General features: G+C 37.1%; 1 protein-coding gene across 1 annotated transcript in view; it reads left to right on the top strand.

Annotated features, from left to right (window-relative positions):
- LOC124174245 (zinc finger MYM-type protein 1-like) overlaps window positions 1–17109 on the top strand; it is a 51364-nt gene extending 34255 nt beyond the window's left edge. Inside the window, exons 2-3 of the mRNA XM_046553337.1 lie at window positions 10695–11437; window positions 17044–17109. Coding sequence (XP_046409293.1) covers window positions 10695–11437; window positions 17044–17109 — 809 coding nt within the window. The remainder of the gene's footprint in view (window positions 1–10694; window positions 11438–17043) is intronic.
- Window positions 17110–19843: the final 2734 nt, after the last annotated feature.

Here is a 19843-nt window from a genome sequence, read left to right as displayed (position 1 = left end):
TAAAATCATAATACATTCTGTTGTAGCCGTCATCTAATGAGTTAGAACAATATAATCAACAAATAATTGTAAATAGTAAAATGAAAAAAGATAATAATGATACCTAACATAGTAATTTCATATTGTGTTTCTTACAAAGTGCTACAAAATCCTTAAATTCACGATGGCGCTTATCGCTATAACCATCCAATTCTTTGGCTCTATGAGGGTTGATATGAATAAAATGTGATTCAATTTTGTACTGTTCCACACTACTTTCATTGTTATTTACCGATTTAAAAGCATTATCCTCACTTCCAACAGCTTAAAAAACATCGAAGCCAACCATTTTTCGTACCTGCCCCTAAACCAGTGTAAGGAGGAATCAGGAAAAATGTATTGACATTTACCACGAGTAGGAATATTTTCATATTGTACTTTTTCACGTAGTTTTCATTGTCCGCTTTCTGTTTCAACGCAATATCTTCATTTCCAAGAGCTTAAAAAATACCGATACCACCAATCGCACGCACTTACACACTGAACTAGAGGAGGGGGAATTAGGAATGAGATTGAGGACTAAAGTTGGATTTTGGAAGGTTACTGGGAGAAAGCCCTGTGGCTTAAAAAATAATTCGTTAGAATTCCTGGTTAAAATTCGCTCAGAGAGATATGAGTTGTTAGTATGAGATTTCAGATCTCGTCTAAAAAAGGCTACAATTCATGCCATGAATGATCAAGTACTTTTAAAGCAATTTTTCGAAGGTACTTCAACACCGTGTAGCAAGTACCCGAATGATTTCATTATCTGAAAGCGGTGAAAACAGTTGACCATAAATTATAATTAAATAATGAATTACACTAGAGTGACTCCGCTAGTTCCATTTGAACCAACATTTCAGATGTTTTGTTGTGCGTTCGAATTATCTTTTGATCCCCCCTGGAGGATTCTCGTCCAATTTAATTTTTGATGCCAAAATGCCTTCTGTATGGAGAGAAAAATGGTCATAGCTTTGTTTCCATCGATTTCTCTCAAGGGCGGGTGGTGGTGTTAGAACTGAAATGTTTTGCGAGGGTTGGGTCCGCAGAAAACGTGCCGAGGATAAATTAAAAAGTTAAATGAGATATAGAGAAATGCGTAAGCGTCAAGCTGATTTCGGACCCTTTTTTCTCTACCCCCTCGAAAACTTTGCCTCCACGTTCAAACTCACTCGGGAAAGAAATAAAAAGCCGTTTTCCTTCGTGCGTTCCCGTTTATTTTCCCCAGGACCGTTTCCAGTCTCTTTCGGAGTTTTATGTCACGCCCATTCGCGCCTGTGCCTCCTCAAAGCCGTCTCCCGCAAAATGTGATGCCGATCGAGGGAAGTGTTCTAATAACGAACTTGAATGCTAAAATACCGTACTTGACATTGATCATACATTATATTTTAAGTATACATTGCTCTAGAGTGGCTCGCTAGTTCCATTTGTAACCAAATGTCAGTTTGTTTTGTGGTGCTTTCGTATTATCCAGGAAAAGAAAATATTTCCGAAGTCGCTCTATCCTAAATTGGGGACAAAAGTTTTTCCCTTGACGTTATCCATTATTTATAGTTACAGAGAGCAATTCACAAAATTTGGCCTCCCCAGATTCAGCTGAATTTAATATTATGCGAGATTCTTCTATTACTCACTCCTGTTGCGAATGGATACTCAAATAATCTCAACATTGTTAATCTAATAGGTAAGGAGAATGGCCTTGATGTTTTAAACCCACCCCGAAATGAGCCGGCCTTGAGCATACCTCCTTCTCAGGAAACCTTCCTTAACCGTACAGCTTCTCAGAATAAACATCATGAAATATATTCCTTCTAGATTCAAAAATGTTTTTTCCATTGATCTCAAGGTTATTTTTTTTAAATAAAAAAGAAAAAACGGCTATAGATAGGCCTTTCATTGTTTCTTTGTTTCCATTTTCAACTTCATAATCTAGAGGAAGGAAGAGGCAGGTAGTGCGTCTATGCTTGATAATTTTTCATAGTGAGTCATTAGGAAAGACATATCGCAATTGACATTTTGATCTTATTGCAATATTTCTCCGTATATCCCTACAGCTACCTCACTTGTCCAAAATGAATGTGAAAACGCAGCATGTTCGGAAATGGTCACGGTAGTCACCGAAACTGCCGAAACAAGTGGAGAGAAAATCGAGTGTTAGCGGAAATAAACGAAACGCGAATTAAAGTTTTTTTTTTATTTTTCTTATCGCACCACCAGAGCTTTGAATGCTTATTATATTCTAAATTAAAAATTTATAAAAGTGAATTTCGCACTTCCACTTACTTTACTTACTTCCACTTCCACTTACTTCCACCATGGAAAAATTTCACATTGTTGCACCAAAAATCTTTCGATTTATTGGGTGTCGGGCATTGGGCGCCGACGTGCTGAGATGCTCGCAACAGCTGACATGTATCGCGTTAGTTGGGAGCGTATGGCGGAATACCCATGTGGGGATTTAAAAACAAGGAGCGAGAATAGCTCTCTCGCTTACCATGGAATTCATGGCGTGTTGCCTTTTTCTTCTGCTGCTCCATTTCAATCCGAGGAAAATTCTTCCCACGCTTCTTACGCTCTACGCCCAAGAGTTGCAAAGTATTTTTTCGCGAGTTTCCAAAAGGCGCCGCGCCGTTTCCTATTTAGGGTGGCCGGAATTAAAACGTGGAAACAATAGCCCACCGGCGGCGAGTAAGCGACTCGTTTTTTCTCTCTGGAAATAATCCAACGCCACCGGCTTTTGAGTAAATGCTTACTAGAAGCTACTGCGAATACACACCTCAGTTGCGTCATTTTATCTTCAGTATTCCTCGTTCACATTACAATTTCATCGTCTTTGAGAGGAGTAGAAATCTCTATTATTCCAAATGAATTGATAAAATTCTATTCCTTTAAAAGAAATTATATTTTTAGTCTGAAAATAAAGCTAAAAATGGCCTAAACGTTTTTATAAGAGTGTCACCCAATTTGTAGCTCAAATATTTCTTGTAGATAGTTTCCCCATGTGCAATCCTTTTTTGTTTAGATTTTTCACATAAATTCTTTGCTGTAAGCTCAACTTTTTTGTATGTCAATGCTTGAGTAATACACTTTTCTTTGTACATGAAATTACGAGGAAAAAGCAGACATTAACCTAGTCAATTTTATTTTCGAGCCATCTACTCTAACTTATATTACTGAAAATTGAATAGAATTTTTCCTAATTACATCCCTAATGCTCTGTTCTATTCGTGCTATATTGTTTGTTGATTAAAAAATATTGTATATATACAATGATAAAAGTCACCTTCGAGGTGATAAGAGTGAGGTATTTGCTGAACGAAATCCTATAAATGCCGTAAGTATTTCAAATAGTTTAGGAAAACATAAAAGTATACTGCAGATGAAATTCGGGAAGCATTGTTTTACTGGCTTAATTTTTTCCAAAGTTTTATCGATGGAAGTAGTGGGTGTGTGGGCATAGACCCCGATGGATTTTAAATGCTCAAGGGCTCGGGGAATGATGAGTACGAAAAAGAAGTTGGAAATGAAAATGAAGAAATCTCCGAAGACGAGGAGGCCAGGGACACTTGAAGAAGTGGAGATGGGAGGGGAGGCATTCCGAAAAATTAAATGAGGGCTGGAGATGGAGAGCGAGGAGAGAAATGGAGATATCCTCGTTCTAATATTTCCTCAGAGATTGCTCGCAGAGAAGGCACCCGGGACATATAAAAACATCCTTGGCTGGAGAAAGGATCGAAGGAGGGTGTGGCGGGGAAGTTGGGATCCGCGAGCGCTTTCTGAACTTCTGAGGCCGACTTCTGCCCAAATTGAACACATACTTCACCATCATCCCTGCTCCCTCTCAACAACCACTCGCTCTCTTCCATTCAGACACTGCTCCGTATTGGTGGAAATATTCCACATCCCTTGAATCTTCTACCTCGCCATTCTTGTTCTTTAACCAAAAATTCTGGGGTCATCGTATCGTAGTCTCCTGGGTAGCCTCTTCATGGCGCTTTCAAAATCCACGGCTCATATGGCCTGGTTCTTGGAAATTCGTCCTTTTGGAGGTCAAGCGGATGGTCAGGTTTTCAAAATGTTCCATAGATATAGGCATTTGTCTCCACTTAAAGTAAAAATGTAATTCAGTGGTCAATACTGCGGCTAATGAAACGAAACTAGCCGGTTGCTATCAGCGTGGGTAACTATAAACCTGATTCATTATGAAGGTTCATGTAAAGTCTTGACTTTGGCATGATTTTGGAGTCTCGTCTCAGTAAATTTGGGTGCAATTTCCAACTGGACTTTATGCGTCTCGCCGTTTTTGTTCTTTAGCCAAAAACTCTGGGGTCATTGTATCGCCGTCACTCTTCTAGGTTACCTCTTTTAGGAGCTTCCAACATTCTCGGCCTGTTCCATGGACGTTCGTCCATTTGGTGACAGAACGGATAGTCTGGCTTTCAAAATTTCCCATAGCATTGAAGATTCGTTATTCGTAACTAAAAATGCTATTTACCAGGCCATGCTGTGAAACTAACTCGTTGCTATCAGCGTAGGTTTCATTAAACTTAGGCGATAATCGTCTAAAAGTAGGTGTAAGTAGATATAGCGCCTTTAATTTGGCACGTTTTTGGAGTTTCGTCTCAGAAAATTGGGGTAAATTCACCAAGTGTCATTTATTTTGGGATAGGGAAAGAATTTTATTCTATTTAATAATCGATTTCTTACGTTCATCCTTGAAATAATATGTGGAGTGTTTTCCTGTTGAGTCATGTTTGTAATAAAAGGAGATATATTTGCGTTTTACGAAGAAGTTTCATAAGATGATTTTTATGTCGCAATGCTGTCCAAAAAAAAAATTCTTACAGCCTTTCCTCCTTATTTTTCAGTCCTTTATCTCCAGGAACTGCTTAACCCAGCCGGCCTTCCCTTAAACGGTGGCGTGTATCTTTCCCCATCCTCCCTGCCCTCCATTTCCTCCCATCCCATCCCCCGAGCGAAGCAATCTTAAGATCCGTTATCTCCCTCCATTTTAACGCCGTCTCCCCTTTCAGAGCATTCTCTACCCGTACGCCACCAATCCTTTCAAAGGGCCTCTTCACTCTCGAGTGGTCCCAACCCACCGTTTTTAAGACCCCCACATCCTCGCCTCCCTCTCGTCTTTTCCGTTCCTTAGATTTCGGCGAATTTCGCGCCTCAGTTGTTTCTCCTTGCTACGCCGTGCTATCGACTTTTATGGCCATCGACTAATTTCGGATAAGTGATGATTTACATGCTCCCTTTGTAGAGGGAGCCTTTAGAAATAACAAATTTCCAGTGTTTTCTTACTAGCGCATGGAATTCGTCAGGTTGTTTATATTTTTCTCGTAGATGCAGGAGAAAAAATATTTTTGATTTCCGCGTAAAGTTTGTGTAGTTTTTTTATACGATTTTGAAAACTTTAATTTTATATAAATAATATGAATAATTAGAAATTTTTGGCATTTACTTTTCTTCGATAATTGATTATCTTCAACCCTAGTTTTGTAGGAGGGATCACCTCAAATATGCAATCACCATATTCCAAAGATACCTTGCTAATTGTCTATCTTTTTTAATTTCCCTACGCATAAAGAGTAAAATTTTAGCTTAACTGCGTATTTTTTGGCTACTGATAATAAGTTTAACGTTCATTCATTTATTTTCGTCTGCAATATTGAGTACGAAGATATGATACCATTAATACCTGAATTTCGTTCAGGTGCCATAAATTATTGTAACTTAAAAGTTTTTTTCATTTTTACGGACAGTTAGTTTGAATTTGAAATTAGCCTTCTGACACTACGAGTAAAGTTTATTAGGCTTTGACCTGTCTTTGTCGGTAACATTCAAGCTCATGTTTCAGTCATTTATAATTCATTGAACGAAATCATTCAAATATCTCTGTATATACCTTGAATTCACTACGGTTCCTCTTGAGTCTCTTTCTCTGTATTCATGGAATAAAATTAATCAAATCTTAGCGCTTGAAAATCCCTAGCACCGGGTGTGTACCGTTCATATATGTTTTTACTTAATAGGATGTGACGTGACTAAATTTTAAATCCTTCCTAGTCAGTTTTGAGGCGAAGAATTTCTAAAGAAGATCAAAAATAAAATATCTCTGCAGATTACAGTAGCTCAAAATAGTTGGCTATACTAAGCGTATTGTTGTAATACCTTGACATAAATTTTTTCGTGAGATAAATTGTCGCGTATTGTATTATTAGCAATTTTCAATAATCCAAAAGTGTGACCGTATTTTCTTCGGGTTTTGGCTGCATTGACTCATTTTGGGGCAAACAATTTTTATCTGCATTACATCTGGCATAGCAAGAATCTTATGGAACTATTTATCAGCATTGTTGATACTTTTTCACCTTGTGTCTATATTTTAAAGTTTAAGTATGTTTTCTTGATCATCCAGTATTTGCCTCAACTCCTGTTTTAGGGCAATGTTCTATCCATGCTAAAGATAACTTGCCTTCAACGCGACGGCAAGACTTTTCCTTGCTCCTTCTCCAACGCTCTACCCACGATCCTCAATCTTCATATTTATTTCAATTCCAGGCAGATTCCTGAGCAGCATTTCATTTCACATCCTGGGTTTTAAGGACGAAAACTGTATCGCTTTTCTCCCTAATATTATGCCATTAAAAATATTGAGTTAGTTTTCCCACTTTTCCTTATTACCTTGAATACCAATTATGATGATGGGTACCATTTAATAAGTTATGCGCGATATGAAAAACTTAACCGGAGTTAAGGAGCCGTGGCTATTTGGGAGAGTGGGATCACTTAAGATTAAGTGATGAAAGTAGTGAGGCAGAATAATCTAAAGCTGTGGAAAGCTTTAAGAGAATATTTTCCCTTCTCACTAAAGTATGAGCGCAGCAAAAATGATATGAGAATTTTTCTTAAATTCATGGTATTCCGGCTTCCTTCATATTTTTCCGTATTCTACCATCCCAAATCTCTGGGAGTTTTGTTTTGAGAAGTATTATTAGCAAGATTGATGGTTTTTCCCGTGTGCCTATATTTTAAAGCCTAAGGCTTTTCTTGAACATCAAGTTAATACTTAAACTTTTACTTTTGGGTTATGTTCTAACCATGTTACAGATAACTTGTATTCAACGTGACGGCAAGACTTTACCTTGCTCTTTATGTAACATTCTATCCACGATCCTCAGTCTTCATACATATGACGATGAATGAACTAGCTAAATATTTGAAATTCTTAAATTATTACAAATCGGTCGTAATTTCCTGGTTATTATAACCTCACAAGTATTAAATGTACCACTTAGGTAATTGAAATTAGTTTTTGTAAGTATTCCTTCTAGGCAGAATATTTTAAACCCTATTAATTATATCCTGCAACTGTGGCCTCGAAATCCTTATTTTCACCTAACTATCAATACTGTATTGTAGTGTTAATTAATATACGTTTATCATACTGAAAATTAATCAGAATAGACGTTTTTATTAGTTTGGTGATAAGAAAGGGGCAATTACAGGTTATTAAATCATTATAATTATTAAAGACTTCTCGTCTATAGACGCCAAACTACTCACGGTAGATCCGTTAACTAGACGTATGGGAAACTGAGAATTGTATACCTGTCTTATTGACCTTCAATTGTTACCCATACATCGCTGTTATTGATTTTTTGAACTAGAGAATGGAAAAAAATAGGCGTCGACTCTACCTAACACAAACGGTGCTATAAATCATGGATATATACTCAGTCGATGCAATTAGGCCATGGTAGCATAGAGTATTTGAAGGAATAGTTGGGATCGGGTTGGTATGGTGGCTTAAGTATTGGCTTCCCACCCTGTGGGCTCGGGTTCAAATCCCGGCGGTGGCAGAGAATTTTCAGAGGTTGCCCGATCCCTGCTTGAATGTTGTGTGGAGGACATTTCAAGCGCAACACTCCGTCCGTCGGATGGGACGTTAAGCGGTGGTGTCCGTGGCATCTTTCGTTAAGAGCAGGCTTATGCCAACGCCAGGTTTCTCTCCACCCTTCCTTCCACACCCTTCCCTCATGGCGCAAATGACTTAATCTGTCAGTCGCCTCCTCCAAACACCATAACTTGAAGGAATGGTCCCAACTTAACTTCCTTCCCTTCTGCTTTTGCCGTCGCAAATGAACTCCGGTATCCTCAAATTTTACTCCTTTCCCATTGATGGAGCCATCATTGGACGGTTGAATGACATGCGCAGAGTTATGCTTCTCTTTTGCAAGTTTTCTCTCATTGCCACTTCATTACCCGAATCCTCCAGTCTCACATTTCATTTCTCAGTTTCATTCAGTATTCAATGAAAAACCCTCATGCCTGTTCTAATCCATGTGTTTTCACTGTGATTTACGACACTTTCGTTAAGATTTCTGATTCTATAGGGCATCAAGAGTAGGTGGTAGGAACTAGCATATTACTTGATCTAGTTCTTTCCAACTTGGTTACAAATAATTAACTTAACATTATTTTTGGTCAACATCTAGGGCAGAATTATTTTTTCTCTGTTAGCAATAACTGCGCAAAGCAATTCAGCTTTGCCGATCAACGGTTGAAATTGAATTTACCTTCCATGTTCATGTGATGGACATGATTTTTTTAAATCGTGGGCGCATAACCAATATTCTCGTAGCTGTGCAAAATTTATACTTTCAATACCGTCTTAGGAATCTTTTACATTTATGCATTTGTATATTACCGGCTTGGTTGATAATTAATAAGTTTTATGCCATTATTATCCACATTTTGTTAAATTTATTCCATATTTTTCCCTAAAATAGTCGACCTCCCGTCCGCAAAACTCCGTTTATATAATTTTCATTTTATTGATGATAATGACGATTCCATTATAAACGCGATCTCAACCGTTGTGTGGTGGAGGTTAAGGTGGTGACGAGGATTATCGACCCCAATCATGAGCTCGTCGCCTCACGGTTAACGTGAAATAGGCATTTGTCTTCTGTTCCTCTGGTGATCGTTCGATGCTTAGAGCTACTTGCGGCCAATATGAGGCGTAACCACTAAGTGAATGCTCACATAAATTCCCTCTAGCAACTGGAGTAAACGAGGAAGACGTGAATATAACGCCCACAGTGAGAATACGATTCGATATGCGGAATGATCCAGATTCCTATGATGGATCCTACTCGATTTTTCCTCTTGCCCATGAAACTTGATAGATTTGCTTTCTCTTCTAAAAGTGTTTGGGTGACAGTAATATGATATATTTTCTTTGAGATTAGTTCTTAGGTGAATCAATGCGGTAATAGGTGGACAAACAAACCATATATGCGAGGAAAGATGTAAATATCTAAAATCGTAATTATTACGGTAAAAATTGTCGGTCTTATATTGTATATGATTTATTTTCTCTTCTACGCTGAGGTGGCAACATCAGAAAGACAATTTGGTAAATCTTTCCATCTTTCAGTGGCGGCTCGTGCTATAGGTTCACTGGTTCAGTGAACCCCCAAAATAAATTGCTGCTTTGACATTTACTTAAACGGAAACGGAATTGTAAGATTTATCTTGGAAATTTCATTAAATACGTTTCAAAATTGTTGAAAGAGGGCTGAAGTTACCGCGCGTGGGCTCTACAATTGTCGACTGCTGTGCTCAGCTGTGCTGAGTTCAGTAGGAAGAATGAACCTCCTGACTTAGGCGCGGGGTTGCCGGAGGGAGGGGGGGCTTGCGGCGGAATAACATGGTCTCGGAGCTGCAAAGACAGTGCAGCGACAACCGACTTCTCCCGAGAGTAACCGAACGTGTCCGAACGGTTCACGAGTCTGCCAATCCCGTAAACTGCACAACAAGAGGTTTCTCATGTCCGCCGCTAGAGTTGTTTTCGCTCCGCGCGCATTAAAATCAGCTTCAAAAATCGCCACTCGAGGCGCTGACAAGCAACGGTATTCAGAGTCCTCTGAATGGCTGTTCTCGACGCTACTCTTTCTCTATATTACTCTTCGTCAGAGTCCTCTATATTGTATTCTCAGCACCACTCCCTCACTTCATAAATAGAGGACTCTGGATACCGTTGCTCGTTAGCGTCGCAAGTGGCGATATTTGAAGCTGATTTTAATGCGCGCGGATAAGTGTGCACAGCGCTGTCAACAGCTGGCGCACGATATCGCTGCAACTCATTTGTTTACTACAATTTTTAAGTTACGTCTCTGTCAGTCAGTATTGGTCAGTATCACGTGTTTCACCGTACTGAATGTGTCATCGTGGATTGTAAATTATTTCAGTTGATTGTGAGCGACTGTATAGTGTGGGCTTAGTGCTTCGAAACGTGTCAAGGATGAACAGTGTTGCATCATTACTTAGTAGTAACTTTTGTGCCCTAACTCTTGAACAAAAATGTGCAATCAAAGCACTAGGCAGACCGACGCCGCCTTTGGACATTCGTCTACAGCAAAGTTCTCGAGGCAAAAACTACACTCGTACATTCAAGTCCCATCTGTATGATAGAAATTCGTGGATTTGTGGATGTGAAGTAACCAATAGATTCTTTTGCTTCCCGTGTCTTCTATTTTATAAAGGAAAGGACACAACATGGACAACTACTGGAGTTTCAGACTTGAGTCATCTTACCCAGAAAATAAAAAAGCATGAAACATCTTTGTATCATAAGAATGCCTGCTTGGATTTATCCATCTTAGGTCGTACTGAAATAAGGCAACAACTCAGTGAAGCTTTTAGGCTTAATGTTGAGAAAAATAACGACCAAGTCAGGAAAAATCGGTATGTCCTTTCAAAAATAATTGATTGTATTCGGTTTTGTGGAGAGTTTGAACTAGCTTTGCGTGGACATAATGAAAGAGATGACTCCAATAACCCCGGTATTTTCAAAGGATTAGTGAATTTCTCAGCTACATTAGACACTATTTTGAAATCACACCTGGAAGTTGCCACTGTTTTTAAAGGTACGTCCAAGGAAATTCAAAATGACCTGTTAGATTGTATGCTGCACGTCTGCAAACTACATATTCTTGAAGAAATTCGCTCAGCAGATTTTGTGTCCGTGATTGCTGATGAAACTACAGATGTGTCTGCTAAAGCTCAGATGGTTGTAGTGTTTCGCTCTGTTCTCAAAAGTGGGTTGCCTATCGAGAGATTTTGGACATTTCTAAACCCTAAACATCATGATGCTGAAACATTATTCGCCTGCATAAAACGTGTTCTTGTGGAAGTGCTAGGAGATGCCAAAAACAAACTTATCTCACAAAGCTATGATGGTACAAATGTAATGAGTGGCCAATTCAATGGTGTTCAGACACGTGTCAAGGCGGAGTATCCAAATGCACACTTCGTACATTGCTACGCGCACCAGCTCAACTTGGTCATGGTTCAAGCAACAAGTCAAAACAAAGAAGTGAGGGTATTTTTTGCAAATCTTCAAGAGGTGTGTACCTTTTTTAGCCAGTCCTCACAGAGAGCTGACATTTTGGATGAAATAGTTGGAAAACGACTTCCTTCTGGCTCTTCAACAAGATGGAACTACAATTTAAGATCCGTATTAGTAGTTCACCAAAATATTCAAGAATTAATAGAATGCTTTGAAAAAATTGAAGAAACAAGCAAAATGACTTCTACTTTGAATAAAGCTCAAGGACTTAAACTGAAACTGCAGCAACCAGAGTTTAAATACTGGCTCGAATTCTTTTCAAAGGTTATGCCTCATGTAGATATTTTGTATAGCTCACTGCAAAAGAAAAATATAAACCCTGTTTGGGCAAAGGAAGCAATTTCCTCTTTCAAAAGAGAAATACAGAAAGTAAGGGAGAGTGTGGAAAGCCTGGCCACAGCAGATGAATCAGCAGAGCCTAGACCAAAGAGAAATAAGGTCGAAAACTGGCAAACATTGCGAAATGCAGCTGCCAAGGAAGTTTGTGACGCTATAGCAGCAGAGGCAGAACGCAGATTCGAATTCACTGGTCATCTAGTTGCAGCAAACTTGTTTGACAACGAAAATATGTCCGGCTATAGAAAAAGGTTTCCTGATGATATCCTAAACACGACAATAGAATCATTTGGTTTTCTTGACAAAAATAAACTAAGATGCGAGCTTCAGCTTATTTACAGCAGGGAAGATTTTAAAGAAGTTGAGAAGGCCACTCATTTGTTGTCATTCCTTCTTGAAAACAATTTAGAAGAATGTTTCAGTGAAACGGTGAAACTGCTAAAAGCACTGATCACAATACCAATGACAACGGCAGAAGCAGAACGTTGTTTTTCATGTCTGAAAAGAATTAAAACCTTCCTCAGAAGCACAATGGACGAAGACCGGCTTACAGCACTTACCATGATGTCAATTGAAAAAGAGATGGCCCGCAATATAGTGGACTTTAACGAGAAGGTGATTGACCATTTTGCCGCAAAAAAGGAGAGAAGAATGGACTTCATGTTTAAACATACAACGAGTCGATTGGGCGCTTGAATTCATCAAGCGGGTAATTAGGGGGGGTGGAAACATAGTTGTGTCACATATTTTCGAGTCATGTGCCCATAAGTGGTTTAATATTCAAAAATTTCCCCGCCGTTTTTTGAAAGGGTAAGGAACTAAATTTTTCACTGTTAGAAATATTTGTTATTTTCAATGTGATTTTATTTGACGGATAATTGATTCTTTGATCCATTAAGTTAACCATTGACACATAATCGGAATAAGGTTTTAAAAATTTCAAGAGAGTGTTGATTATTTGGTTATTTTTATACTGTTAAAGTTCATAAGCATTGTGATAAGCCACTCTTGAAAATACAACGCAGATTCTTTAGATAAATATATAAAGATATTCCACTTGCAAAACGAATGTCCATAATGCAGTTTGTAAAATACTGAATTGTAACGATTCCTCTAATTTCTTTGGTCTTAAAAAATAGTTATTCTCAAGATATTCCAATTTGCAAAAAAGATTTGGCATATTTGCTATCATAATCGTATCGAATTATCAAGTATACTGACACGTGCATTGAAAATACGCAATCCGATTGATTTACCTTCCAATCTTTGATCATCAACACTAAAATTCCTGGTCGACTATGTACGTGCATGCAAAATCCTATGTTATAACGATTCGATATATTTTAAGAAAAAGCATATTCGATATGCATCAATCGTGAGACTACATGCAAAACATATTACCTTTGGGAATTGTGAGGATTACCAAGATGTACCAAGCACCAAATTTAATTGGTCCAACGGATACACTATTCAACTTGTGCCAATGTTATGTAATTGTTATAATAATCGAATCCATTCTTCGATTATACTGGCATTTGTATTGTTGAATCCGCAATGCTATTGATTTAACTTACAGTCTATGGCTATCTTCCACATAATTATATTGGACAACTATGCCCTTGGATGTAAAATCCTATATGTTATAGCAATACGATATATTTTAAGAAAAAGTAGATTCGATTAATACCGAACGTGAGACTATACACAAAATATGTTTCATTTGGGCATTGTGAGGAATACCAAGATGTACCCATTTGCCAAATTTCATTGGTCCAACGTATAAACTAATCAAGTTTTGCAAATTTGCGTATTTGATAGAATAATCGAATCGATCTTGCGATTACACTGCCATCTGTACTGTAAAATCCGCAATGCTATTGGTTTAATTTTCAGTCTGTGTATCTACTATACAATACCTGGCCAACTATGCCCTTGGATGTAAAATCCTATATGTTATAGCGGTTCGATATATTTGAAGAAAAAGCATATTCGATATATATCGCACGTTAAACAACATACAAAGCATATTTCTATTGGGCAGTGTGAGGATTACCAAGATGTGCACATTCGCCAAATTTCATTGATCCAACGGGTATACTTTTCAAGTTATACCAATTTGTGTATATGCTATAATAATCGAATCGATTTTTCGATCATACTGACATCTGTACGGTAAAGTCCGCAATCCCATTGGTTTAATTTTCAGTCTATGGGTATCTACTATTTAATACCTGGTCAACTATGCCTGTGGATGTAAAATCCTACATGTTATAGCAATTCGATATACTTTAAGAAGAAGTAGATTCGATATATATTGAATGTGAGACTACGTACAGAACAAATTTTCATTGGGCATTGTGAGGAATACCAATATGTACCCATTCACCAAATTTCATTGATCCAACGGTAAATCTACTGAAGTAATGCCCATTTACGCATTTGCTATAATAATCGAATCGATTTTTCGATCATACCTACATCTGTACGTTAAGTCCGCAATCCTATAGGTTTAAAATCCAGTCTATGGGTATCTACTATTTAATCCTTAGTTAACTATGTCCTTGGATGTAAAATCCTACATGTTTTAGCAATTCGATACATTTTAAGAAAAAGTAGATTCGATATATATCGAATGTGAGACTACGTACTAAACAAATTTTCATTCGGCATCGTGAGGAATACCAATGTGTACCCAATCACCAAATTTCATTGATCCAACCGTAAATCTATTGAAGTTATGCCCATTTACGTATTTGCTATAATAATCGAATCGATTTTTCGATCATACTGACATCTGTACTGTAAAATCCGCAAGGCTATTGGTTTAAAATCCAGTCAATGGGTATCTACTATTTAATCCCTAGTAAACTATGACCTTGGATGTAAAATCCTACATGTTATAGTAATTCGATACATTTTAAGAAAAAGTAGATTCGATATATATCGAATGTGAGACTACGTACAAAACAAATTTTCATTGGGCATCGTGAGGAATACTAATATGTACCCAATCACCAAATTTCATTAATCCAAGGGTAAATCTATTGAAGTTATGCCCATTTACGTATTTGCTATAATAATCGAATCGATTTTTCGATCATACTGACATCTGTACTGTAAAATCCGCAAGGCTATTGGTTAAAAATCCAGTCAATGGGTATCTAATATTTAATCCCTAGTAAACTATGTCCTTGGATGTAAAATCCTACATGTTATAGCAATTCGATACATTTTAAGAAAAAGTAGATTCGATATATATCGAATGTGAGACTACGTATAAAACAAATTTTCATTGGGCATCGTGAGGAATACCAATATGTACCCAATCACCAAATTTCATTGATCCAACGGTAAATCTATTGAAGTTATGCCCATTCACGTATTTGCTATAATAATCGAATCGATTTTTCGATCATACTGACATCTGTACTGTAAAATCCGCAATGCTATTGGTTTTAAATCCAGTCTATGGGTATCTACTATTTAATCCCTAGTAAACTATGTCCTTGAATGTTAAATCCTACATGTTATAGCAATTCGATATATTTTAAGAAAAAGTAGATTCGATATATATCGCACGTGAGACTGAATACAAAACATACTACCATAGAGTATCGTGAGGAATACCAAGATGTACCCGTTTACCAAGTTTCATTGGTCCAACGTACACACTTATCAAGTTATGCCAATTTGCGTATTTGCTATACCAATCGAATCGTACTTTAGACACTGCTGACATCTGTACTGTAAAATCCGCAATCCTATTGATATCCCTTCTATGGTCACTTCCTTATCCCTGCCTTCTCTAATATCCCCGCTTTCAAAATTTAGCCTATGTTCTTATATTGGTGACGTAGATAGACGGGATGCGTGTATTTCTTACGGGGGCCTAATACAAAAAGATATAAATTCAAATCGATGTATCTTCATTAGGAAACATAATTCATCTAAATAATTTATGTGTGCGCATAATTCATTTTTTTCCTTACATATTGTTAAAATTTTTATTTCCGTAACTATGTAAATAAGCCCAAAAAATGGCTCAATCGAATTCAACCTTGTATCGATCATAACTTCGAGTCTAATCAATCGATTCGCCTGATTTAACTTTTGTCGGATGAATGACATTTTCAGTCGTATTTTGTATGACATTCATGTTCAAAACTTGATTAATAAAAAAGTTATTAGCGATTAAAGCGTATCCAAGGAGATTCGTATCGATATAACTCGCACATGAATCGATCGAGCGGAATGTTCATCATTGCAAAAGTTGACCATTTTAATAATATTATTTATCTGAAAATTTCATTCCTCTAGCTTAAACGGTTGCTAAGATATTCAAGATTGCATGCTCCACAAAAAAATGGCGACAATGATTTTTCGCTTGCAGGACATTTTTCGGAATTTAATTATTAATTAACCAAGAGGGATACGGCGAAAGTAAGCTCAAACGTGAGGGTTCGGAGAACCCTCTAACGGTTTTTCTTGGAGATTCCAAATTTTCATATGGCACATGTCTCAACGCCGAAATCCAAGATTGAAAATTCGACCACCTCTACAATGGAAAATCGAAATCGTTTATTCCTCGGAATTGTTTCGACATATGAAAATTCCGAGATAGCCAAAAAATCAACCAAAAAATCTAGTATCTTGCGTTTCAAGGAATTTGTCCTGTGATGATTGCAAGTTGGTCAAAAAAATTCTTTACGTAGTGCCATAAGAAAAGCATGGGGCACTTTCAAAAAATCATAAAAAATACTAAATATCAATTTATCGCAATGACAACCACACCAAAAAATCAACCAAAAAATCTAGTTTATGTCAAGGGAATCTCATGTTCCTCACATACTTAGAAATACATTATAATAGTGAAAAAGTTTTAGTCCCATAAGGCTCCCATGTTAATTCAAGTCGATATATCTCGAAAAGTTATCGACTTTTTTAAGATTTCAGATTTTTCCTCCCGATGAATTTTTTTTTACTTTTACGTCCAATATTCCATATACCCACACATATCACAGTTTGGGCTGCTAATTTGTATCAATCACCCAATCAATGAGTCAGTTTGCAGCTTTAATAGGGACGGTAACAACTGCAGGAGTCGCTTAAAGGTTCTTATTAAAATTAGTGTGGTTTAAGTCTCATTTTAACAATGAATGTAACTTATTTGTGTAGAATATCTGTAGCTGTACGATTTTATTAGTTAAAATATACAATTGTAAAAAAATTTCCAAAGTATTAATTGCAACTTGATATTCTGATTACAGCAAGAATCTCAACTCTCGGCTCAGCTTTCGAGAGTGAGGATGGGAAAGTGTCATTTTGAGAATTGATTCGAGTTTTAAAAATATCAAATTTCATGCAACGTCTTTATTTCATGATGTCCCTGCGAGGAAAAATCTGGGGGGGGGGGGGGGAGACGCCATTGAGCCTGCCTCATATAGCTATTTGTGAATTTGCAATTGCCTAAATCGTGTGTACATCAAATAAAATATGCTGGGGTTCTATTACCATTAAAACTAAGTATAAAATATTTCAATATGCAAGCATTTGTAGGATGCTAGTGAATTCACAAAAACTTAAATAAAATAATATCATTCTTATTTTTTCCTTTTCCATGGTACAACTTTTATAAAACGACAATCCATAGTAAACTAAATTAATTGCATAAAAATGTAATTGTAGATACTTATTTTCAAATAACTAAATATTTTTCAAAGCAACCAAATTGGGATCAAAATAGTTTTAAAATAGTTTTTTAAGCTCTAAAAATATAAAATTTTCCTGGGATTCTCCCTCTATGGTTGGAAGGTAGACAACCCGCACCTCCCGGTTGAACCCCCGAAATAAAAGTTCACCAGCCGCCACTGCCATCTTTACTGCTAATTATGTTAATTTTACACCCATTCAATATGCTACAGACGTCAATAATAATGCTCATCAAGTGGGAATATTTTAAGGAATTTTTTATCAAAGTTAATAGGTGCATTGAATGCAGGAGTTAGTGCTGAATGCGCCATAGGGAGCTGATTAATTAAAATTTAAATCTATTCCACGAAAAATCGTAAGAAATCTTTTGACCATCTCTGTTAACATTGGCATCCATTCTATGTGTCTGTACAATTCTGTGCCCTGTGCTCGACTAATTCAAAGGTTGTTAGGTCTTACTCAAAAATATGCAAATAGTTGTATTAAAATTTAGCGAATGGATGTTAAGAATTGGAGAAAAAAGTGCCCAATATGCTTACAAAGACTGTGTAACAGAAATTTTCTCGTAGTAAAAATTTTTGAAAATGTAAAGTCAGTCACACGTAATTGCGTATTAACATTTAGGTTTTAAGTACCCATTAACTGTACGTTAGGTGGTTTTTGGATACTCCCCCTTTCTTCATCGAATTCATCCCTGCTGACCCTCAAGAGGAAAATCTCACACATCGTGAAACTAGCTATTTCGGCTAGGTGGCCAAGGATAACCTAATCCTTAACCTCTTTCCATCATCTTAGGAAGGGATTGCAAACTCTTCCAAAGTCAAGAGTAAACTTTGGTAGTTACACTCTATCACTTCATGAGTTTATCTAAGGGGTGAAGTTGGTAGACGTTCTGACCTGATTGGGGCCGTTCAGGCGCAAATAATTGGAAAGCGTGGAAATTTACGGCCGTGGTCACTCGTGATATCGTCCCGTATGCTCTTTAGCTCTTATTTTGTTTCCTATTTCGGGGAGTTTCGTGCCAAAGTGATTGTCTTTGTCCTCCTTTCAATTAGTTTCCTATTTCAAATTTCGTCCCTGTTCTCCTACTTTGGTCTACCGAGCGCCGTCGGTAAATTTGTGGGACTATGAACGTGAATGTATCCATAAACCTTAATTATTTTGAGAGGACCAGCACTCAGAAATATTGGCACTGCTCTACGGCTCGTTGGAGATCGTAATAATGGATTCAGTGTTAGCCGTTATTGGAAGTTCGCTGTAATGAGAAGGACAATGATTATCGGTGCTTTGGAAATTTCTCTATTTCGCCGATCATCCAGTGCTAATGCTCCTGTTTGGAAAATCAAAATTGTTGAACAAGCGCGTAGCTATCCGCAAAATCCCGTAAATAGAGATAAACCCGTGTTAATTTCCATTCGCCCGTATTATCTCAAAATTGCAGCCCATAGGTATGTTATTGATCATTTCTAAATGTTTTTTTTTGCTCCAAATGCAATGTCTTTATTTACCACCATGCTAATAATTCCTCAGTGCGGTCGGTACCGTCAGATAACGTGCCCCCAAAATCGAGAATTCCATAATTTACTTTTGTTTAACGGAAGAGATAAATGTTTTTCGAAGTGGGAAAAATATGGAACCGTTTTTTACTGAGTTTCGTAAAAATGTATCGTCCTACTTCGGTGAAAGTTATCACTTCTTCCTGTATTGTTCTTACTGTTTCTTTCTGTGTCCTGGACATCTTATTTCACTTCCTAATTGCCCAATTCAACGTAATAGTTCCTAGATAATACTGAATACGATATCATGTATTATAAGCCACTTAAAGTATCTGTAATTTATCTAATAGGCTCTTTTAATTTGCTTTCAACAGTCAAAAAAAAAAAACTATGGCACATTAATGGAGCAATAAAAATTTTAGGTTACTTTAGTTCATCCCTCAATTAATTTCGGCATTCCCTATTGGAGAGTATTAGCGCTGGTAAAGCAAGTGCATGCATTTTAAACTGTCTCTAGGAGGTCTACCATCTCTCTACACCACTATTGAATGGGGTGAAATTTTTGTGACTTAAAATTTATTCAAATATGCATTTGACTATTTGGATTCATGGAAGTACGCATGTTAATATTTTTATCACGAGGAGTATATTTTTTATGGTCATAAAATTATAGATTTCTTATGATTCACCATTTTACGTACGCTGATTTAGGTATAATATTTGAATTGTTTTTTACAATATGTTTGACTAAATTTTTAATAAGCGTTCAAAAGAATACGATAGAAAGAATATTCCTTCCCCAGATTGGTGGTACGAATTTCAATCCTCAGTAGGCATTTATGCAACAGGATAGATATTTTGC

Source organism: Ischnura elegans, chromosome 2, assembly GCF_921293095.1.
Source record: "Ischnura elegans chromosome 2, ioIscEleg1.1, whole genome shotgun sequence".
NCBI classification, from domain to species: Eukaryota; Metazoa; Arthropoda; class Insecta; order Odonata; family Coenagrionidae; genus Ischnura; species Ischnura elegans.
The sequence above is the reverse complement of the archived record's forward strand: the minus strand, read 5'-3'. Positions and strand labels throughout refer to the sequence as shown.